General features: G+C 41.5%; 1 protein-coding gene across 15 annotated transcripts in view; it reads left to right on the top strand.

Annotated features, from left to right (window-relative positions):
- Positions 1-24007, top strand: part of KIAA1217 (KIAA1217 ortholog) — a 371004-nt gene that overhangs the window by 176018 nt on the left and 170979 nt on the right. For 9 of the 15 annotated variants that reach the window (XM_063324650.1, XM_063324651.1, XM_063324656.1 and 6 more), the window contains one exon: positions 17460-17746. In XM_063324650.1, the coding sequence (XP_063180720.1) occupies positions 17460-17746 (287 nt within the window). Of the gene's footprint in view, positions 1-12313; positions 12431-17459; positions 17747-21956; positions 22141-24007 lie in introns of those variants that run through there. The other 6 variants (XM_063324665.1, XM_063324655.1, XM_063324667.1 and 3 more) reach the window with 2 other exon arrangements.

Raw genomic sequence — 24007 nt, 5'->3', positions numbered from 1 at the left:
TTCCTGTATAGACAAATGTTTAAGGCCATTTTTATAACGGGTGACATGATATGACTTAATGTATTGTATGCCGTTCATTCTCTCCTATGTCCTTGCTCCACTAGTAGATTTCCGTATGATTCTCACTACACAGCAGAGTGTTTTGATTAGGTCTGGGGTTGTTATTTTTCTGTTGTAATGTAAGTAAATGCTTCCATTTCTTTATGTTTAGCACGGATGACAAAGTGTTACTGTCAGCACCGGGGCTTCTTAGCAGTTGTAGCAGGTCAGACCAGAGGTCCAGCCCAACAGCCTGTCTCGAATGGTGATTGTTACCTAAGGAAGAATACAGGATCAAGGAGAGTACATAGTGGTACTCCTGGAATACCCTCCCAGCTCCCAGCAGTATAGGGTTAAGAGATAACTTGAAAGAAACCAAGCATTACGTCCTTCTTTTAAACAGTGCTCAATAGAATTTTTTCCTTTAACTTGCTTCTTTAATTTTTTTTAAACTCTTGTAAACTCAGCAACTGCCATGTTCTACAGCAAGAAGGTCCCCAGCTTACCAGCACTTCCATAGTGCTCTGGGAAATTAATATTCACATCTGTGTATTTTTCAGTCATTAGCCTACGTTTCATTTGATGACCCTACAGTCTGTATTGAGAGAGACAAAGAACAGTCTCTCCCTATTCAGCTTCTCTCTGTCACTCATATTTATAGACCTCAAACAGGTGTTTGAGTCATCTGTTTTCAGAATGGAGAGTCCTACATAATTTAGTTGTTCTCTGTACAGAAATTGTTCCATAACTTTGATCATCCACACCGCCTTTTTCTTAACGTTTCTATTTCTGCTATATCTTTTTTGACCTGGAGTGAAATAAAACTGCATGCAATATTCAAAATGTGGGTAGATTGTGGATTTGTACAGTAGCATAATGGTATTATCTGTCTTGTTCACTATTCTTTTCCTAGCATTTTCTAACATCTATTTGGTTTTTTAATCACTAATGAGCACTGAGCTGAAATTTTCACAGAATGGTTATCACCTCACACTCTCTGTTTGAGTGGTAATAGTCTGTTCAAAGTCAACGTGCATCACTTTACATTTGTCTACATGGGACTTCATCTGTCACTCTACCACCCAGTCAGTGAATCTTGTGAAGCCTCTTCTTCATAATCAGCCCTTGTCTTTATTTCCTTTAATATCATAATATTCTCAGCAAGCTTTGCCCTCTTATACCTTCTTTTGCAGCTCACTAATGTTGAGAGCTGCCTGGACCAGTGCATACTCTGTGATGCCACTGGTAATCTTCATCCCCTGGGAAATTTGGCTTTTGTTCCTACGGGGTCTTTCCTATCTTTATTCAGCTTTTTATTGATGCGAGGATCTCCTCTCTTTGTTTCTTTACCAAGGGACGTTGCTACATGCCCTGTGGAAATCCAAGGGAACCGCATCTGCTGGCTATCGTGTGTCCGTTCTCTCACTGGGTTGGGAAATGGAAATGCAGTTCTTGCTTCTGCTTTCCTCGACCCACATGATCTTGTGTTTCAGGTTCTCTCTGCAACATTAAATTATTTATTTCACAGGACCGCATTTGGGTTTTGCTACTTGCCTAACACGTTGTCCCCATGCAACGTGTCAGGAGTCCTACTGGGGGATGACATACGCTGCTTTCTGAAGTCGGGGGGAAGTGTTTATGGTTCTTATTTTAGCTTTATCAGCAAAAGAAAATTTTGAGTGATAGTGCCTCTGTGGCTGAATTTGTGGTTTATTGAAAACTGTGGCAGAGCCCACAAGATGAGGAGAGAAAATAATGTCTGATTTTAAATTTCAGCTGTTGGCTGCAGCTGCAGCTTTTAGAAAGCTTTTCAGTCTGGTTCCTGCCCCATTTTCTCCTAGTTTCCTTTTACTGCAAAAGGAAGCTGAAATGCAGCACTGAACACTCCATGACTTTGGTTTTTTACTATGCAAACAACTTAGACTTTAAATGGCATGACTTTGAGCATAGGTATTATCAGATGTACATTATTTAAGAAGGGGCTGAAGATACAAAAATTTTTAATTCATTTTTTAAAGTCTGAATACGTAGCAATGCGTTAGATGTTTTTTAAAAAATAGAATGTGAATGATTTAAGCTGTCTGCAAGCTGCTGAGTTTTTATGTTTATGTTTTATTGAGACGTCACTCCCTCAATGAACTAATAGCCTCAGAATTAACAGTTACTTTATCACGTATTGAGTAAAGCTGCCATATTCTTACAACTGGTGACAACTTCTGCAAGATGAAGGGGAATTTGTTTTTAACCAAATAAAGAATCCCTGCAGCACAGCAGTCCCATGCTGATGAAGACAGCTCAGGAACTGAAAACATGCTACCTTTCAACAAACGAGGCTTTATTCATGTCTTGGAAGCACTCCTGAGATTTGCATGGAGCTATGGAGAAAAGGTATTTAGTGATGATTTGCAAAGCACTGCCACAGTCTTAATGTCTGTGACTAAAATCAAGTACAGTGTAAAACAGTGTTGAAAAAGGACCTCATGCTCCCAGGAGGCCCGGTGTGGCCCTGTCCTCGAGAGGAATATTTCTCAGACTCTGAAAGCCAGAAGACCACCCAGTCTTTTCCTTGCAGGGTGGGGAAAACAAACAAATTACCTTCTTTGATGGCTGGGAAAAGAAAGTGATTGATAATTATTGCCTGTAGCATTTTACCCCCTCATTGTGGTATTCAGCCTGTATTTTCTGACTGTGTTTAGGCACTTCTTTAGAAAACTACTCAGATTTGAATCATAGAATACCAAGTTGGAAGGGAGTTCAAGGGCCGTCTGGTCCAACCTTTCTCGGCAAAAGCCAAGATGGCCCAGCACCCTGTTTGACTGAATCTAATGTTGGGGAAATTTGGTTTAGGTGTTTCAAGTGATGTAAAGGCCTCTGTCCTAATTTCCATTCTGCATACCATCTTGTGCACTTAGGTTTACTCCCATAGTCCTGGACAGAAGATAGCTCTGGATAGAGCTTCTCTACCAGGATCCAGCTGTTCTTGATTTGAGCTTTTACAGCAAGACTCTTTGCAAAAAAAGCAGACTAAAAGCATTGAATGGTTACTACTTACGGGTTGCAAACTCATCCTTCGCTTACCCAACACCCTCTTCCAAGGGCATTCCTGCGTTACTCTGCTGTGAGAGAGGATTTATAGGAGCTTATAAAACTGAAACTGGGGCATGTAAGAAATATTGTCATCTTGTCTCAAAGAGATTTTGATACTTCTTACCTTCCAGCACTTTGCCCAGAATTTCCTCCAACTGGTAAAAGGATTTAGATATTATTCCAGCTGCAGTCTTGAAGTACTATCTTTTAATGGCAGTTGTAGAGCAAAAGAGGGAAAAAAAGTGTGAATTTATCACTGGACCTTGTTATGTTAATTATGAAAGATTAAGGCAGTAGTGTGAAAATCATAAATAAAATGGAATAAATCACAAAGTTAAACTTTTGCAGGTGAGTCTTGGAAATCAGAGTATTGGAGTATGTGCATGTGCAGTAAAAGCTGTCTATGTTACCAATTAGTATTTAATAACTTTTTCCTTTGGAGTGAAGAAAATCTGTCGTGACTATTTACTGCCTCTTCCCTATCCTCAGCTATGCTGCATGTAAAGGCATGTGCTATATTATGAGAGATATTTGTATATCTCAGTGCAGACTTGCAGTTCGTAAAGGGAGATAACTAATACAATGTCATTTTATGTTGTCAGTGAGAGCTCACCTGTGAGTCATCACATTGTTTGAAAAGTTTTTATAAGACATACAAAACAGTTGGAATTAAATTGTCTTATGTATTTATTCATGAGAGAGACAGAGGCTCTACCTCTGAATAAGCTTAAACCTTGTATGACACCTTTCTATGCTGACGTTGCTTATTCTTGCCTTCACCCCAGGCAATTCTGTGCGCTTCTTGGAGCCTGATGAGACCGATCATTGCTACTTTTTCTCCCTTTTTATCTTTTGCAAAAATGTTGCACAGAAGGAGCAGACTTCCCCTTGTAGGAGAAATAGGATATGACACCCAGAGTTGTGTCACTGCGGCTCGCTCGGTGCTCGGACATTTTGCCCTTCCCAAACCCAAAGCATGCTCTCCCTTTTCGGGAGGTGGTAGCCATGGCCACGGGCTGCCTGTCCCAGCCGGGGAGAGCGCTCCAGCCTCACACCCCTTTCCCTGGGGGCTCTGTGCTGTCGTGCAGCATCCAGATGCACCGGTGTTTTCAGAGGTAAACTTTGGTCACGTACCTCTTCATTACTGTTAGTATATTAAATTCAGAAGAACAGGCTCTGATAATCCTGCTAGCTGCACGGCAAGGAGAAGATGGGAATACTAGAAAGTGAAAAGAGGCAAAGACTTGTTTTCCGAGATGAAAACAGAGACTGAGGTATGATGCAAGTCTTCAGGAGCTCAGCTGCTGTGAGTGGTTGAGGAGGAGGCTGTGAGGTGGCTTTCTCAACCCGCACGCGTGCTACAGCACTGGTGGGTCTGGCTGACAAAGGGGGAATAAGTCTGATCACTGGAAACTGAAGATAAGTCAGCTTTACGCTGAAGAACTAGGAAGAACTCTTAGCACTGAGGGTAACTAAACATCAGTCAATTAATTCTAACATAGTCTGTGAAGTGAGAACGGGTATATTTGCAAAGCCATGTTAGCCCAGGTGCTGGGAAGAAAGTTCCTGTTTGCTGGGGTGGTCGTTGCAGGGTGGAGAGTCAACGGTGGTCCTGCTGCTGCTGAACATGGTGTGCCTGAGCCATCAGCTCCATCAGCTCCATCAGCCGTGGAGCCCATCAACGTGGGCCTGCGTGCTGAAATGCCTGCAAATAACAGGCCTGTAGCACTGGCAGCTCTGCATTAAAGACAGTGATTACAATCAACTGCTGCGTTTCAGCCTTTCAGCTGGTAATGTGCAGTGTTCAGGAGGATTTGACCCCCTCCATGGACAACAGGCTAGGTATGTTTTGAGGTGTTTTTCCACTCAGGTATTTTTTCATGCGTAAGAGACTGGCTGTGCTGGAGAGAGTGACTGGATGTGTGCACCACAGCTTTGACATTAGGATAGCTTTGTGGTTTTTTTTAAGGTGGACGTCTGATCTGTGAAATTAAAGGCAGAGGAAAGAACTTTCCTCAGGGTTAAGTCAGTTGGGAGCTTGATGTCCTTCACTTTCTTGTGCTGATTGTCTGGGTAGCTCTCATCGCACGTGTGGTGGGGTTTGAAACAAACACTAGTGCAGCTGCAGCATTGGTCTCCTGAGATCAGTAACATCTTGTTCATCTCATTTAAGTGTTTGGCCTTTGTGTGAGGACCCCACATCAAATTTAATGGCTTGTGATAGATGGGAAGTCGGACAAGATAATCAAATGGTCCCTGTTGCCCTAAAGCTAAGAAATCCTAAATGCTGAAGAGTGAATTCATAAGCGTGCACCGCGGCAGAGCAGACTGGGCAGGCCTGAGAAAGAACAGGAGTGCCACTGCTGTCAGCTCTGATTGCTTTCATACTAATCAGCGGTCTTAATGATAGCATCAGCATGGTCCAGGAAGGTCAGAGAGGCACTTTTGAAGGAAGGGGATGAACATACTGTTAGAGAGGTCATTGATACATTTACACATAGGAGGTTCTCCATTAGCCCTCTGCTCTTACATCTGCCTTCAGGAGCTGGTGTTCTCCAAAGAGCAGAAATAAAAGCTTTGCAAACAGCAAGCTGTGACCATCCACACTGGCTAGACATCAAATCCACATGGAAAAAAAGCTGTAAGAGTTTATTATGCTTGTCTTTATCTCTTTCCAGGTATTCAGATTGTCATTTGCTGTGTATTACTACCTTTGTGGCAGGAGACATGGAGAAACTGTAGTAAGAACAATTAAAAATGTCCAACTCATTACGTCACAGTGGCACTGACCTCTCCCGTGATTTTAGTCTGACTCTCAGAAAAAAATCTAGTTCTTGCCGGTGACATTGTAGAGAGAAGTTGAGTATATGATTGGGTATAGTCCAGGGATGAATAAAATGAATAGTGTTCCCAAAAAAGTGACTTTTCAAGAAAGACCATCATCATGAATTGTGTGAATGCTGTGGGTTGGCAATAGTGGTACTGTTCTGTTGATTTCTGACATCATTTACTAATTATTTTATTAAAATAATTGTTTTTTGTAGAATATTTAAGTAGTTATGGTAATCACAACATAATTTGAACTATTGTATTATTTTTTGGACCCAAGCTCCATCAAAGTGTGCTTTGTCTTTCCTAGTAATTTAAGCAGTTGCTTGACAACCTTATAAACTCCATGTGTACTTGGTAGCAGATGAAATAAAGGATCTCTCATGATACTTTTTAAGTATAATTGTACTTCGCAGAGAGCAATTCTCAATATCTTTGATCACTAAAGCATGCCACCTCGTACATTTACAACCGGAGCCTGCAGACATTCATGAAACCAGCAATAGTCAGTATTTCAGGCATGAAGTCCATCGTTCTGGCACTGCTAAAAAGTTGGACCAGTTTGAATCCCAGCTCTTACCAAAGCTCTGTTTGAGTGAATCCATCCAAAAGGGAACTTATCAAAACTGAAATGCTTTACGCTAGGGAGAAATAGAATTTGAATGTACAGCAGATGGACTTAAAAGTGACCTTCTCCCCTCCCTTTCTTCCACCTCCCTCAGAAACAATTCCCTGCACTGCTCCTTCCCACCCACATACTGCTTTTTATTTGATTAAACTCTAGTGATTGAAATTTCCACCATGTAAGGCACATTTCCCTTTCACAGAGTTATTTGTTTGGTACCTTACAAAAACAGATGTTCATATTTTCTATTTCTGTGTTTGTGGGCTGATCTCATTCCTTACTGTAGGTGATCCTGTATGGAAAGTGTGATGCATGGAGAGCTGGCCAGGCTGGCAGGCACGAGGAGGAGCTGTAGCGTGCCCAGGGTCTTCAGTTCAAAGTTGGGTGTGCTGGTGGCAGTGTCCTAATGTCAAGGTTCACTTGGTACGGTGGGATGAAAACAACAGGAGAGTAAAAAGTCTGAAATAAGGTGTTGCATTACATGAGCCAGAAACATGCGTCCTGTAATTACGCTCATTTAGCTCTGTTCCATCTTGCCTTGGGTGGCGGGAAGGGAAGTCATGTTAAACTGTATCTAGGGTTAGCTTTGTTGGGATCGTCCCAGATTAGAGAGGGAGATAAAGTTCTGGATGAAAGAGAAGAAACACCTTTTTTTTTTCTCCCCACTTGAATGTGAGTGCTTCTTTGTGATGACCACAGTCCTTTTTCTCAGTTTGATTTAGGGCATGCACAAGTGTTCACTGCTTTCAGACCTTTTAATTTATTTTAAAAAAATGGAGGGGGAGGAAGGAAACAAGAATAAAACTTGGAAAACAGAAAACCTAACCTATTTAAACACGATGTAGGTGTCCAGGTGTGAGCAAAATGTCTTTTGGAGCGAATGAAGGATGCTCTGTTACTTGGAGATGCATAAGGCACCTAACAGCACCGTGCTTTTTGGCTGGAGGTGGGCTAGGACACTGCATCTTTCTTCGTACCTGAGAGCTTGGTGATGCCAAGTGGCAGGTGATTATAGCTGCTCCCCAGAACTCCATTTGAAATGGAATTGGAAAGATGAATGTATTTTCTGCATTAATATCTCGTGTTCAGCCTCCTAGTGACTCTTTTTAATAGTCATTTTAGTGATTAAGGCTGGTGGTGGCTCTTGGCACCACTGTCAGTCTCTGAACTTCTCTGAAGAGCTGAAACCTGTAGGTCTGACAAGACTTGATGAAAGTCAGTTGTGGAGATGTGTAGAGAAGCTCATGCTCAATTTTCTTCTTTGCTTCATCTGGAGTGTTACCATTTCACTCCTTTGGCTAGTTTTTCCTCGCAAGTATGAGAGTTCTTAACTGAACTGGAATGTACGGAGTATAAATATTGGAACTCTCCACAAGCCTTTTAACAGCGAAGGAAATTTCATGATAAATAATCCTAGAGGTTGTATTAGATTGTTTGTCATCATAAATTTTAAAGTCAAGTTCAGATGTTTTCCTTTAATTTAAACACTGAATAGTTTAACCACTATCCTTGCACTAGAAATAGGACCCGGTTCATTGAAATCCCTTACTAAGCAGATGAGACTAAATGATCAGTAAACCCTGCCTCCACATCTTAAAAATCTGTGATTCCTTGTTGTGCAGCACCAAATCAGCAAACAATTAATTTTAAAATAGTGTAAGCCTCTTTCTTCCAGATCTCTCTCCCAGATCTACTTGCATCGATTCGTATTGATAGACCTCGGAGATTTTTTTCATTTTGCTTGTGCATCCTAGTGGTTAGTACTATATCATCTTTGATAATATATTATCTGTATATAGTGCTTTTTTTTTCAGAAGTGACTCTATTTTAGTTATTAAGCGTTGAGAGACCACACCGAGGACCACAGTGAACTCGCTGAGCACAAAACGAGAACAGAGATGCGCTCAAATGAATTGCAGCACTGAAGCTGCTCTCTGCTGGCTGAGGGGGAAATGGGAAATCAGAGTTTCAACACCCTCCGTGCTGTTTTTCCATAGTTAGTTAAAGTTACTGTCTTCATTTCAAATCTGACCAATTGGTAGCGAATGATGACCCACAACGCCCTGGTGCGGAGGGATGGTTTCCTGACCTGCTGGAGCATCCTCTCAATGCTCCCCTCCTCCAGGGCAGGCCCAAGCGATCTCTGGCCACATAACAGCTTGGAGAGGTGCTGCAGTGTGACCCACCTGAGTGCTTGTAATTCCTCCCAGACTTCTGCGTCATCACTCCGGGTCTAATATTTATTTCGTTTATGGACTATAGTAGGCTAGGCAGTGTCAGGCTGGTTCCTGTGGAGAGCATTCATGGCGTTTTTCTCAGTGGCTACATGATTTCACATGGACATTGAGACAGGTCTTTAATTATGGGATGCTTCTTCTGATTTAACTATTAATAATTAACTTCCCAGTTTTTTTAGTTGTGAATAATTGCTAGAGCCATGGAGTCATTGTTGTATATTATAAGTTTGACTAATTGAGCACAGCCAGTATTTGTTAATTGTTCCTTTTATGTACATGCTAAACCCAGAAGTGTTTAAGTTGCTCTGGGACATTAATTTTAAACACAATTAAAACAGCATAACCTGCTAGCAATTATTCTCCGTGCATTGTTTTGATATTGATGGGTCCAGATCTGAGCACAGTAATTAAAAGGAACCACTGTTATTGTTGATCCCACAGATAAACAAATGCTGATTGCGTGCTGTGAACTGGTTAATCGAGTTTATTTAACTTGTCGTTAGTGATTCATCCCAGTGACGGTGCTGGGAAGCTCTTTATTTGAGCCTAACAGTATAATGATTCTAGCTGTCTCCAGTTTCTCAGCTGCTAAAGGAGTTTCGCTAATTCTTTTAAATAGACATAGGTAACATCTGAAGGAATGGTATTGTTAGATATATTAATTAAATCCAGTTTGGGACCAAGGACTTTTCCCTTAAAGTGAGGACAGGCTTTGGGACCTTGCTGTCCCAACTGTTCCCTGTCCTGACCAGCAGCAGAGGTGATTATGTTTCCTCTGAGGCTGGGCGGGCTCTTCTGTTTTGTTTGATTTTGATGATACTGAAGCATGCCGTGTTTAGTCTCACCTTTTCTCAATGCTCTTTAATCCCCTTCAAGAGACTACTTTTGCAGGCTCAGAAGTTCTCCTGAGGTGACACCCAGTTTTCAAGACACATGTCCACAATCAAATAAGCAATCTCGCTTAGATAATCTCTGCATTTTGGGGGGCCACATTGCTCAGGCCCCATAGCAGCATCAGCAATACCATTTACTGTCATTCTCAGCAGTGAGAGCATCTTGCTGTGGCCATGAAAGCAACAGTTTCAGAGCAGGTTGGCACCATCCTAACAGGCACCTGGCTGCTCACTGGGACACCTCAGTGGAGGAGTCAACAGACCAACTCTCTGTCTTGTGCTCTTGGCTGTGGAAACTAATGGTGCTGTCTAAAAGTAGATATTTTAATTTTAATGAAATTTTTATATATATGTATTTATATCCTTTAGACTTAAACAAATTTTTCTAGGTTTTTTTTCCCCACTGTGGATAGAGGTAAAGCGTCCTAAGGGGCTAGAGTGCTTTGATTTTGACCTTATTAAGGCTCTTGGTACCAGCTGCGCTAATCTCCAGAGCTAACCCCGCTTAGGTACAAGGCTGCAAAAGCATTTTCCTTTTAGGCATTTGTAGGAAAGTATATTTTGTGCTTTCCATTGCATTATTTCAGGATAAGGTCTTTTTAAATGCCCTTAGTTTCTTAACTCTCCATTTCTGAGCCCTGTGTACAGGTAATGTCTTGTTACAGCTTTCGTGTTGCTACTCCAGGCAACTGTACTGGCTTTCTTTTCTCAGCAGCAGTTTCGGAGTTATTTTATATTTCTTGAAGATGGTGGTGTTCAGTGATCACTATTCCTGTAAGAGCTGTCTTCTCCTTCCAGCTGGCTGTGAATATAAGTTGCAAGAGGCTCATCACACTTGTCCAGATTCTGGAAAACCTCAGTGTTAAAGGCACATTCCTCCATATCACAAAAGGCAACATCAGATAAGTGGGATGGCTGGCCACCACTTCTCCTCCTAAAATAGTCCGCAATCAGAGTGAGCAGGAGTAACCCACAGCCAGTAAAAACACTACTCTAAACACAATGTGTATCACACTGTTTTCTTTATATTGCAGGACAACTATAGGAGTATTCTATTGGGAACACTGTACTGCAGACCTCAAATAGCAGTGCTAATGTCTAGATTGTATTTTCATCTTTTCTATGTTTTCCGTGCCAGATTTCTGGGACCTTTGCCAGGTTCCAAAACCATATAGAATTAATTGCTAAAAAGGAAAATAAATATTTCTTAAGTGCTAGAGAATATGTATGTCTGATCTAATGAGCAATAGTTTTGTTCATTTATCAATTGTTAATTGTAATTTTCTCAAATGTTTTTTTCTGTCTGGAAGGGGGAGGTTTGGAGTACGGGGAGAGTGATTCTCCTTGAGCTTCTGTATTGAATTTATATATACACAAAACATTTCTGCATCCAATAATCTAAGCAGACAGGATGACATTTCTGCCAGATAGAGATGTAGAAGGAAACGTAGGGGAATTTTCCTAGCCTGTCTGGTCTGGGTGGTTGAGAGGTCATTGCAAGCAATTTAGCTGATGTTTTATTGAAGTCAGAGTTGCAGAAAGCTTGGAAGACCAGATTATGCTAGGTCTGTTTAAGAAGACATCCAAGGTACTAACTGTTATATGGTGTTGCTGTACGAGGTTGATTTAAACGAGAAATTGCATATTTTCATTAATATCTCAGTTATGCTTTGTTCTTCACCTAATTCAGAAGTTGTCCGTGGATAAACTTTCTGGTCTTGTTGCTGTAACTCAACACTCAGCTTATTCCACCATCTCAGGCTCTACACTATGATTTTGATAGACTAATTTGGTCTGATATTCTCCACTAAATCAACACATATGGCATCTGCTGGAATCTGTGGGATTTGATCTCATCCTTCTCAGCCACATTATTTTTTGCCTCGCGGCCCAGTGGACCCATTGATTCTCATGCAGGCTTCCTGCCTCTGATCTGCCAAAAGAGAATTAGTTGTATGTTTCTATATGCTTTGCTACTGAGGCTTCAAAATCCCTCTTAACCAAAGTCCCTGCTTACATATTGCTACCATTCATTTTTATTGGCTTCACTAAAGTTGAATTCCTGTATCTTGATTTTTCCCTAATTCATTCTCCAAGCAGCTTGAAAGAATTCAACAGAAAACAAAACCTCAAAGCGCTTATATAATGAATTACTTTTAAACTAGACGCTAAAAAAGACAGAGGAGCATTTATCAGGAATGTTTGTGGGCTTGGTGGTTACGAGCTTAAAAAAATATTCCGTGGAAGGGCTTTTGTCCCATGACAGAGATTTAAAAGGCTACGGATTCGGATTCCAGCAGGGACTGGGGCCTGTAATCATGTTTGAAATGTTCCCTTTCATAATGCTCGCCGGCTGCCGCGGGAAGCCAGCCGGCCAGGGGCTCTCCTGCAGAAAAGCCCATCACCTGTTGGGGCCCCGGGCTCGGGGGGCTCGTCCGGGCGCCGCCGCCGCCCGCCAGCGCGGGGAGACCCGCTCCCGGCACCGCGGGCATGCGGGGCGCTTAGCGGGGGGGGTGGGCTGGGGAAGGAAAGGAAAGGAAAGGAAGGGGGGGGCCTTTGCTGCCTTTCTCCTCCCCGAGACGGGCGCTGACAGTCCGGGCGCTGCGGCTTCCAAGTTGGAGAGGGGGAGCCCGTGCGGTGGGCAGGGACAATGGAGGAAAATGAAAGCCAGAAACTTGAGCTGTGCCTGGCTTGCTCAGCAGACAGCAGAGAGATGAAGGGTAAGTAAGAGAATCAGGCAAAGAGGGAGTTACATTTAAACATGCCCCTCGCTGCTGCTTTTTATAACTGGAGGCAGAATGCATGGCGGGGGGGGGGGGGGGGATGGAAAGCGTGTCTTTCTTGTGCTAATGGCTCTGCAGATTTCCCTAATGCTCCGACTTTGTGAGTTTAACTTCCACTTGAGAGAGATTTCTGCCTGCCCTGTAAAGCAGGGAGCACGCTGTGTGGCTGTCACAGTTCGCAGGACGCTGCCTGGTGCGGAGGGTGCAGCTCCTTCGGGGAGGAGGAGAAATAATGTCACCTTCCCTTTAAATGCTCTGCCTGCTTCACCTATGGCAGAGAAGTAGGTTTGAGCTCACCTTTTTTCTCTGGGTGGCTGTTAAAAGAGGGGGCTTCAGAGCAGATTGTCACAGGGTTAGTTTACTTTGTGTGAAACCCGTTGGGTTTGTTTTGGAGCGAAGCCAGGAAATTATAAGCGTGGTTTTCACGGCGGGTCAGCTGTGATGCATTTGTACAATTACCGTTGCACTATATATTTTGTCTAAAAGCGAACGAAAACTATTTCCTGGTGAATTCTACGTGGGATGTTCCACGTGGAGCATAACATTCAGGTAGCATGACAAATACGAAATCTAATCTACATCTATTATAGTTTTTGTGGAGCACCTGTGAACATTCCCAGTTCATGTGTCTTGTATTCCTCATAAGCACTTGAGGAGAAGTTGTGTTACTCTGCTTCTGTGAAAGAAATAGCGCATGGTTGAGTACATATGGTTTTAAAAAAAGTTTACAAGTGTGTAATACCAGAAAATAGTACAAAGAGAATTTAGGAGAAAAAAATACTCTTCTTTTCCTGGGGGTTCATTAATTGCTTGATGCTCTTTTGAATTTATTTTTTTTTAGTTAAAATAGGGGGCAGTGCAAGTCACGTGCATCTCTGTCTGTATATGTTTATGTTTAGTGGGACGGAAATCTTCACTTAAAGGATGTGTCTGAACAGGGAAAAAAAAATATCCTTCATTAACATATTTCTTCTGTATGAGTTGCATGAAGCTGACGGAGATGTATGTGGAGCCAGAAAAACAGAGGTCTGACCAGACTGATTCCCCAAAATTTTGAATGCTGGAAGTTCATTACCAAATTTAGTAGTTTTGGCCCATATCCAAAAGTTACATTTGAAAGTTTCTTGGAAACAGAGCTAATTGTAAAGACACTGGAATAAATTAGAAAGATTCAAGATAATCTCAAATTTACTGCTAGCATAAATGTAATGGAGGTAGGTTTGACTCACGCTGTTAAAACTGTATTCTTTTTTAAACTTGGAAGTGTTGAATGTGGTTTGCTTCAAGGCTCAGTTTCATAGTATCAGTATGGGTCAGGTCCATACTTGTTGCTTTCTGAAATTATTCTGAAAATGTTCTTCTCTCTTGTCACCTGGATTGCAAAACAGGAATATTAAAGTCTTCACAACATTTAAAGTAATGAAGCAAAGTGACTTTCCTGACCTTTGTAGACCTCGTGGAGGGTGTGACTTAGAAGAATTGCATACCAGGATGTGTTGAAGGGACTTTTTATTTAAATTTCCAACTCACAGCAATTGATCCTTCATCATAATCTTCCTGATAGTCCTAGGCATACTCCTTCTAGGCTGCAGACCTGGACCTTTCCTGTAGTTATATCCACCTTAGTAATGGGTGATGTTAAGAAATCTTGAAAATTTGTTTTCAGATCAGAGAAGCAACTGAAGTGTAAGGGTTACCCAAGCCTTTGGATAACCAAAGCCCTCCCCTGTCAATCAGCAAGTCTTGCTTCTTGTTGCCCTCTAGACTTGCTACTTTATTGAACAGAAAGACCTTCAGCTTTTAGCTTCTGAATATGAGGGAGGGAGAGAGGGAGACAAGCTTATCTCACACCTCTGTGTTTTCCATTGGCTTCTCTTTGCTCCTTTTCCAAGGAAGGTACTTGCATAATTTATCCTTTCGCTACTCTTAGCTCTCTTCTGGGAACCATCACATGATCCTTCACACATTTCACAGTTATCTGTGGGCATTGATTTTTCTAGGCCTATTATCTTCAGTTGGAAGATATGGAAAGTTTGCCCACGCTGTTACTGAGCAACTCCAGGATCCAGAAAACCTCCCTCGGGTTCTCCTCCCTGTGGCCCACACAGCAGCTGTGGAGCTTGTGTGCCCTGAGGTACACAGCGGGGGTTTCACCACCCCAGCTTTCAACCTCGCCATCAGAATCACTTGCCCCTTTCTAGGAAGTGGCCAAGGAAGACTTTTTTCAGCAATTACTTGGGGAAAGACCCATATTCAAGCGTGACAGAGAGTTTGGTTTGCAAAGAAAGTCACGTGCTGCTGCGGCCTGTAACGCGGCGGGAGGGTGCTGAATGCCCAGGTCAGCTCGCTGGCAAGACTAGCAATTAGTTTGCATAGTTTACATTCCTTTCTTTTCACTGGTATTTATACAGTATTCTCCAAATATATGAAAGAAAAGTAAGAGAATTTGTTGATCTTTCTCATACAGTATGAGAAAAATATGCTATTTTTGATTCCTTCTCAAGGTTTCACCCAATAACAAATAGTGGCAAAACGCTTTACTTGATAGATCTCTTTATGTTCCAGATAATTAGCTTTTTCTTAAACTATTGAAATGGCTGAAGTGCAGAATAGGGAAAGGCTTTGCACGAGAGAGATTTAGGACCCGAAATACACATTCATGAGCTCTCAGTTGTGTTTGTCGGTGTGGGTTTACCTGCCTTTTTGAGGAAGTGCCTGCCACCAATTCAGTGATTGAAACTGCTGCTGTGGACATACTTTAAGGGTTTTTACCAAATTGCTGCACTCAGTCACCCACGCTCACGCTGACTCCCTCGAGCTCCGAGGAAATCCTTTATTTATGTCTGCCGCCTTTGTTCCAACAGCCTCAGGGATATAACCGCCAGGCCCTTAGTGCAACAAATTAAGGATGGTAAATTCCAGCCAGCCCCATCCCACCTCTCTTCCTCCCGTGTAAAATCCATTGAATTGACTGTGCAGCTGTCAGAGACCATTTTGGCTGGAGTGGCCACGCTTACTTCTTGTAAGCAAAACTCTCCTTTTTTCCACTTTTCTCATAAAAGCTGAGTGTACCTGGTGGTCGGTGCTCTGAATTTCCAGTAATCAGTGAGGCTAGATGTTTTTGTAATTGAGTTGTGCTTGGAAAAGTTGAGTGTGAGAGTGCGTGTGTGTGTGTGTGGGTACACGTGAGGCTGCTGCTCTGAAGGTTTAACCAGGTCTGTACTTCTAAGAAGGTCTTGGAGGATGCTGCAGAAATTGGAGAAGGCAATTTGAATCTGCATGAGAGCAAAACTTCCCCTTGAACCAAACCTGTTTCCAAAGTTGGGCCTGGATTTGTGCTCGTTACAGGGTGGTGCAATCTGAGCTCCTGTGTCCGGTTCTGCTTTCGGGATAGGTTTCCATGAGAGGATGTTATTGATATTTTGGAGTCCATGAGCATTATAGGGAGCTTACAGAAACATGCAAAGTCTTTGAGGACCTTCCAGGGCCCAGTCTTGTTGTGAAACCCCAGGGATTTGGTATTTGCAAATTTGTGGGACGTCACACTAGCAATGGCTCCACCGGTGGAGAATTGACCTTATTACTGGGGCTTGGTGTTCTGTGGGACTTGGCAGGCAGTTGACAACACACACCAGAAAGCTGAAAAATCCCCGGCATAAACTCCTGAGGCAAGCGGTAGGCAGGGTGTCAGACTGACTGACTGAACCATAAAAAGAAGCGAATAGGTGCCTGTTTCCAAAGAGCAGGGCCGTATAAATGGCAGCGCACGGGGGAGATGGCTGCCGGGGGGATAAAGGGCCCCGAGGAGAAAAGTGTCACACAGAGAGAAATAGAGCTATATTAAAAACACGTACAGAGGGAGCTTCCTGCTCCTGGTGAGGTGCTGTAAAGGGTTAACACTTACAGGGACAGTGGAGGCTGCCCCAAAAAGATGGAGAAGGCCACAGCAGACTTGGAGAGGCCTTTTCAATGCTTCTGGGTTCGGGGGGTTTTTTTTGTGGTTGTTTTTTTTTTTTTTTTTCTTTGCTGACAAAGGAGTGAGGGATTTTTTCAAAGGTATTAGGTAACAAGGCTCCAGACTACGCTTTTTCATGCACCAGAAGGTTCGTGTTACACAGTTACCTGAAGATAAGCCAGCACTTACATACCCGCCCTGTCTGTGTCTGCCTATCTCTTTACAAACGTCATCATGCTCTTTGGTCTTAAAGTAGACTTTAAATTGTAAAATTTATCTGAGATATTTATTTTTTTATATATATATCTCACAAAACTTGCTTTTATTCTGTTTCTTAAGAGATGGTTTATTGAAAAAGTGATGTAGTATTTTCCAGCCCGCTGTCCTGAGACGTATAAAATCCAAGGGAGATCTGTGAAATTTAAAACCAGACCACAGTCAGAAATCAGGAAGAAAAGCCTCCAAAACCCTCTTCTTATTTCATAGGTGTTTTAGAGCATGTGGAAAACACACTGAAAAAAGATTAAGGATTACAAATCTGCTTTGTTAAAGGAATTTTATCAGTTAGTATCCTTAGGATAGTGGTTACTGGGTCATTAAGTGTACTGGAGCCTATTGAAGAAACCTGTTTCTTCTCAAGGAAAGCATCCTGTAGATTTTAAAGGTCAGGGAATAAGGGCCCTGTCAGATCTTCTTTTCAAGTCACATAGTGGTAAAGATGATATGAAAGGAACATCTACTTTAATGATGTCCACTTTTCTGTGAGGCAATACTGCGGTTGTGTGTTAAAAGTATATAAGTGCTGTGTGTAGCTTATATAAGTGATTATTTCCGGGCCACTTATTGCAATGTGTATATTCCTAATGATGCAGAACATGCCATTGAACACTACCAGACTTTTAAAAGAACCTAGATTTTACGGCGATTATTTTCTTTTTCTTATGAATGTGAATGTTGGGATTAACTTCTTATAATGTAATGTTTGGCTTTTTTTTTTTTTTTTTTTTGCAGACCAGGCAAAAACCAGTTTGCATGTAACATCACTAGACGATGCAGAATGTCTCCGACCTAAAGAGCTGCTTTCGACCCCGAACAGTCACACTTCTTCTAATTCAAAGTCCACCCGCAACATCCCTCGAAGACATACAGTAGGTGGCCCTCGCAGTTCCAAAGAAATACTGGGAATGCAAACCTCGGAAATGGACAGGAAGAGAGAGGCTTTTCTTGAGCATCTGAAACAGAAATATCCCCACCATGCCACAGCAATAATGGGACACCAGGAGAGACTGAGAGATCAGGTATGAAAGTCAAATTTGTATCTTGCTTTTCGTTGAACAGTCCTTATAACTCCTACAAAATTGAGTGTTACCACAATACAAAAGGTGAGAATGTAACAAAGCATTACACAGATTTTTTTGATGTAGCCTAAGATTCAGTTGCTCCCTTGAAATTCAAAGAAACAATAATAAAAATGACACTATTCAATATTACCTTGGAATTGTTTGTTGAAACTGACATTTTTGAAGAGCTTTTCTTTTTCTTTTTTTTTTTTTTTTTTGGACTATACACGGAAAAAGGGATGAAGGTGAGACTCTTGATCTTAGTGTATGGGTATCCATCTACTTTTCACAGCTGAAGGGAAAATATGGAACAGCTGTTAACTTCTGTTACACTTTCAGCATTGGCACCACTGCCCGGGAGAAAAGAAAATATCTGTGGAGTGTGTCTGTATGCTTTAGCTGTCTCTGTTACCCTTTCATTTGCTTTCTTTTCTATTTTTGAGTCATTTAATACAAACAAAACGGCCTTATCCACAGGTATCTGTCTCCTCCAAGCTGTTTTGACATCCACATTGGTCTGTCAGCAGCGTAGCTTACGGTGGTTTCCTTCTCGCCTGCCTGCAATTGCTTTTCAGCAGCGAAAAGTAGATGTAGGGTCAGAGGCGATGTGACACGCTGATGTATTTCTCAGAGCAGGTGGAGGCTGCTGTCACGGCGACCTTCTGAATTCAGGGAATGCTGTGCAAGGGTCTCTTTGCAGCCTAACTCTGGGCTCTGGTTTTGGGTGCAATGTTAATCTGTTCAGCTTTACAGGCAATCTACCTTCTATTCCATAATTCATTTTTTTTCAGTCAACCAGCAGAATTTAGAGTTTGGGCTCAAAAATCTTGTGCTCGTTATTCTTAGTTTAACAAATGATTGACAGCGAACCTTTTATAAAAGTTTTTTTTTTCTTAGTGTTTTATAGGTATTTCATCACCAACAGCAAATTAATTGTAAATAAGGAATATAAAACAAGTTGGAAAAATATTGTACTCTGTTATGGGAGTTCTTACTGAATTCCCAGCCTCTTTTGAAGCCCTCTAAACCTTTGGAGATCAGATCGTTGTTACAGGTTTGGAAAGATTGTCATTTGGTAACCCCCCTGCTACAACTGCTCTTTGACAGGGTCTCTAGAGATCCCAGGTGCTATCACTGGCTCGGAACACAACTGCTAGAATCCATATGTATCCAGCTAAAATTACTGCAAGACTTCAGCTCTAACGAGGATGATCTATTCCTTATTTTTAAACAGCTTCCCTCCTTTTCTTTGAACGTCTCGATTTTTTTTTTTTTTTTTTTTTCTCCCCACTTATCTCTTCCATGAACTTTAGCGACTGTGTGGAATGTGCTGGGTGGTGGATAAAGATAGCATACAAATTAAATAAAGGGGGTGGGAGGGGGGTGAAATCCAGAGATTAGATCTTTTGGAGTCATGTAAATATTTAGTCCCAGTGTTACAGACACTGCAAACCCAGTTTGAACAGCCTACAGCATTACACCCTACACATTTTGTAATTTGAGTCTTTTCTGAAGGCAATAAATTACAGAAGGAATGCAGTAACTGTTCCTGTTATTTGTTTAAAATGTGTCATCCTTTCTAATTTATTGAGGGTAAAATTCATGTGAATGTCTCCTGCTTCAATTTTTTTGACGATTAGACATAGGTGTTGTATGTAATGAGTTTTTTAATAATTGTAAAACAAAATAACTTTAAAATTACAATTAGAGCATCAGACTATCTTTCTTGGGCATGGGAAAGACTACAGACTCCATCCATTCAGCAAAACTTTAAAAAAAAAAAAGATAAACTCAACAGAAGCCACATTAAAAACATGCAGAAATAAATTACGGCAGTTGATTGTAAGAAATTTGCTTAGTTGAAATGTAACGTATCAACAGTCTGACTCATCAGATGCATTAAGATTATTATGGTCGTGGCATTACAGTTCAGAGGGGGTTTTTCTTATCAATTGTGTCTATGCGTGCACACACACGTATGTGTGTATTTTGTTGTTTGTGTGCATATATATGTATCTCTCTGTGTATAGATACACGTAAGTGTATATATATACACATAGCTATATGTGTGTGTATATATATGTCTACATATAGTGCACACTTACTTAGCTGCTCCATGAGTAAAACCATAATATAATTTTGCTTCAGAGGGTGTATATATGTGTTTAGCATACATAGTTCCTTTTTTCCTCCCCTTATATATGTATGTGTGTAGCAGTAATATAGAAGAGAAGGTACATAAACATGTAGTAGGTATGTGTATGTAACATATATATATATATATGACATACAAAATCAGTAAGATGTATGGGGAGAGATGAATTAAAATGTCACGATTTATTTTCCAGGTTCCTTTCCTCCCTTCTTACTTCTCCAGCTGCTCCAATATGTGGAAAGTGGCAAAATTATCTATGGTGGGAATTTCCCCACTGTGGGAGATCTGTCAAGGATAGTAGCTAATGCAACACCATTTTCTAATCTCTATATCAAATGGTGCATCTGGAACATAAAACATCCCAATATTTACAATCAGGAGATAGTCCCTTGTATATCATATAATTTGTCTTCCAGGTTGTTCTAAACCCCTTCAGGTCCATAACCGACAAAAAAGGGACAGAGAATCAAGATTGGAAATTGTATCTTCTTTTGTTGACTTTTTTCTCTTGTCTGTTTTAACCATCAGTATCTGAGTATGACAAACCGACCCCTGGTTTGCAGAAAATAAATGTCAGGAAAAAAAATATTTGAAGTTGTCAGATCATACTGTATCACCTGCACGGGCAAGGTCAGCTCTGGATGTTGCCCGTATCTTCCACTACATATTAGTGGTTTCATCCAGGCTCCGTTTACTCAAATAAATCCCTCCGTGGATGTGCCTCCTGAGGACCCGTTTCGACTCTTGATAACCTGCCACAAATCAGAAGTACCGTCATGGCCAGGTAAAATGCCACTGGGGATTACTGATGGTTAACTAACGTGGTGACCTGAAACCTCCCAGCTGTGCACACAGATCATCCCTCCTCCACCCTGCAGGTTTCTTACCCTGTTTGTGATATCTTATTCTGGAAAGGAAAGCTCACAGAGACAGGGGCCGTCTTTATTTGCACAAGGGCCTTGGGATACTGCCGCAAGGCAAATAACCAGCAGCTGAGCTGGTCTGCGTGGTAAACTGCATGGTAAACGCAGCAGCCGGGGGGGTGCAGGTTTTCCTCCTTGCAAGAAAACCCCATAGCAGCTCCCTCCACCTGGAAGCCTGGAAAGCCGAGGAATGAAATCTTTTTTTTTATAGGTAATGCAAGTTTCTGCAGGAGCTTTGGATACGTTGCCTCTGCCAAGGCTGTCTCGTCTGGGTTAATGAAAGCAAGGTGCTAACGTAATCCCCAGGAAAGTTAGAAAGGAAAAAAAAGAGAGAGGAAGGAGGAAAACAGTCTGAGTCCTCTGAAGTTTGAGATGGTGTGAATCATCTGCTGCTGAGCTTATGGCAGGACACGGTCACCCACTTTAGGTGGGGTTGAGTCCGGTCAGCAGCAAAGGAAAGAGCAGGAACACGTACAAAAGCTGGGTCGGCGGCTGCGAGGATGAAAAACAGTTTGCAATTAAGAGGTTAAAATGCTAACCTGGCCATGGGAGGGGGGTAATCCCTGCTGTGAACCTGTTTTACAAGTCATGGCTAAAAAAAACCCAACACCTTTCTGAGGGACTGAGAGCAAAAATGAGCGTGTAGAAGTTTTTCAGAGCTGGAGATTTTGAGCATGCCTTCAGAAAATGAGCTGGAAGATGTTTGCCACAGATTTCCTTTGTTGTTTGACTAGGAAATGCACTGAGAGATGTGGAAGGGTCGGCAACAGCTCTAGCATTTCAGCCACTGCTCCGTGAAGAATAAATTTATTGGCAAACGAAATTATATTTCCACCAATTTAAAAAAAAACAAAACCAAAAAAACCCCACCACCCTTCCGGTGCCTGTGCAAGGCTGAGTGCCTAGAAAATGGTGGTTGAGGTTTTTTTTGTTGTGTTCAGTTAGGTCTGAACATGACAGGTAACTCTGGCATCTGGGCAGGTGTGGTTAAGGTTGCCGTGGAGATCCATGATGTCATGCTTGATAGAGCATGTCAAGACAGCTAATCTAACATGTAGATGTTCAAAAAGTCCCATAGGCTAGAACTAAGCTTTATGCAAATAACAAAGTTACGCTGCAAAAGGGCGAAAGAAAATACGGCTGAGATATGGCGTGCGCTTTACCTGGCAGCTTGAAAGGATTACTACAGGCTTCATCATAAATTTAAACTTTTGGAACTAAAAGAAGAGGATTTCAGACCGTCTCTGGCTTCACCTGTGGAATCTCACTTTTCGGTAAATAAGCCTCTTTCTCTCTTTGCCCTCGCTGTAAAAAAATGCTTTTGAAATTGTGGAGTTCGCTTCACCACGTTGTTCCTCCTGGCAGCAGGGCTGAGTCAATAAAGCAAGTTTTCTGGCATGGCATGTTCCCTTTTCTCTTTTGAAAATGAGTTCTTTATTGAATGAACTGAGAATTCGGAATTTTTCGAAAGGCATTGTAATGTATTATGTTGATTATATGAATCATGCTGCAAAAATGTCCTAGGTAGTGTTTTGGAGGAGAAACTAAGAATGGAGACACTGTATTTATTTGTAGATTATTGCCAGATGTCTCTCCTTTAACTGTTAAAATAGAACCCTAAAATTACAACAGCATTTATTACAGCATTTGATATCTGCAAAAATATTGGGGCTTTTTTTTTTTTTTTTTTAATGTATCATAGTATCAGTTGGTTAAACAGACTTTGAGTATACGCTTCAACATCACAGGGTAACGCTGGGGCATTTCTTAATAGATTTTTTCTTGGGTAAATATAAGCGTATTTGGAGGTAAAAGTCCAGCAACAGAAATGCTGTTGGGACTTTTGGGTTTTAGGTATAAACAAAAGGGGGTATTTTCAGTCCCATTGGAGAGAGAGGAAAATCCCTGGGTTCTTAATTGCAACCACTTTTGTGCTTAGATCAATCACAACAGATCAAGTAAACGTCGATACGGAAGGGATAGCCCCCCCGCTGGCACCGCTGTGATATGATAACGGGGAGCAGGTTTGGGGATACAAAGTTTAGTCGGTTCAAATCACTTAGTTTGGAAAGGGTTAGATCTAGGTGGCAAAGGGCAGGGGCTTGCAGCACTTAATGTCTGAGTTTAAAAATGTGAAAAGAGAAAAATCATAGGTTCTGCCTAAAGACACCCGAGAAATGTAAACTTCAGAGAAACTAGTTTCAGTTCAATGTAAATCCTCAGTAGGATTTAGGGATTGAGGAGTCTGCAGAATATGGTAAGCACATTATCTAATTCCAGGTGAAAAAACAGTGTATAAAGGATTTCTGACGTTCTGCATTGCTTGATCAGGCAAGGTTAAATAAACTTTTTTGGAACATGTATTGATTATTAAAGTGAATGGATTTGAAAGGGGTACAAAGTGAGAAATCACTAACTAATTTTTCTTGGTCACAGCTCTTTGCTTTTACACTCCTAGTTATATCTTGAAACTAAGCCAGTAATGGGAATATTACAGAATTAATTTCAATTTAACCTTTCTCCCAAAATCAGAGCATTAATTATTTAGTACTAGAATATGTACAAATGGCTATGTGTCAAACGGACTAGCATATTTGGCATTCATCACACTATTGCTGGTTGATGCCATGAAATTGTGTAGGGAGAAATTGATTTTGTGTTAGTATTGTGTGAATACTTTTCTGGTCTGTACCAGTTAAAAAACAGAGTTAAAAAAATTACATTTGATTTTAAAATGTACACAGCGTCTGTGAAGAATGTGATTTTAATCTGGATATATGTTGCTGCAGATTTTTCTTGTTGAGAAAATCCATTTTGTTGAATTACTACTTGGTTCACATACTGCTGTGTATAACATGCCATCAAAAAATGCCTATTTTTATCTGAGAGGTCAGTGTCATACAGCTTGAACTTGCTCTTGCGTCAGCATAGGCTGCAGGTATTTGTTCAGGGAAAAAAAAGTTTCCGAAATGGTTTTGGGAGATTTCTGTGAGTTCCTGCCTCCTCTCTGCTGACGGGTACTACCTCCTTGCCCAAATGAGATGGCGATTCCCCCTCCTCCCTGGATGGTCTTTGGAAGCCCAACAGAGCACGTTGCACGTTCAGGAAGGGGGGACCCTCTGCAGCATCCACACGTGTCCC

The sequence above is a fragment of the Chroicocephalus ridibundus genome, chromosome 2 (assembly GCF_963924245.1).
Source record: "Chroicocephalus ridibundus chromosome 2, bChrRid1.1, whole genome shotgun sequence".
In the NCBI taxonomy this organism is placed as follows: domain Eukaryota; kingdom Metazoa; phylum Chordata; class Aves; order Charadriiformes; family Laridae; genus Chroicocephalus; species Chroicocephalus ridibundus.
Note: the sequence above shows the minus strand (reverse complement) of the source record. Positions and strands in the feature narration are given on the sequence as shown.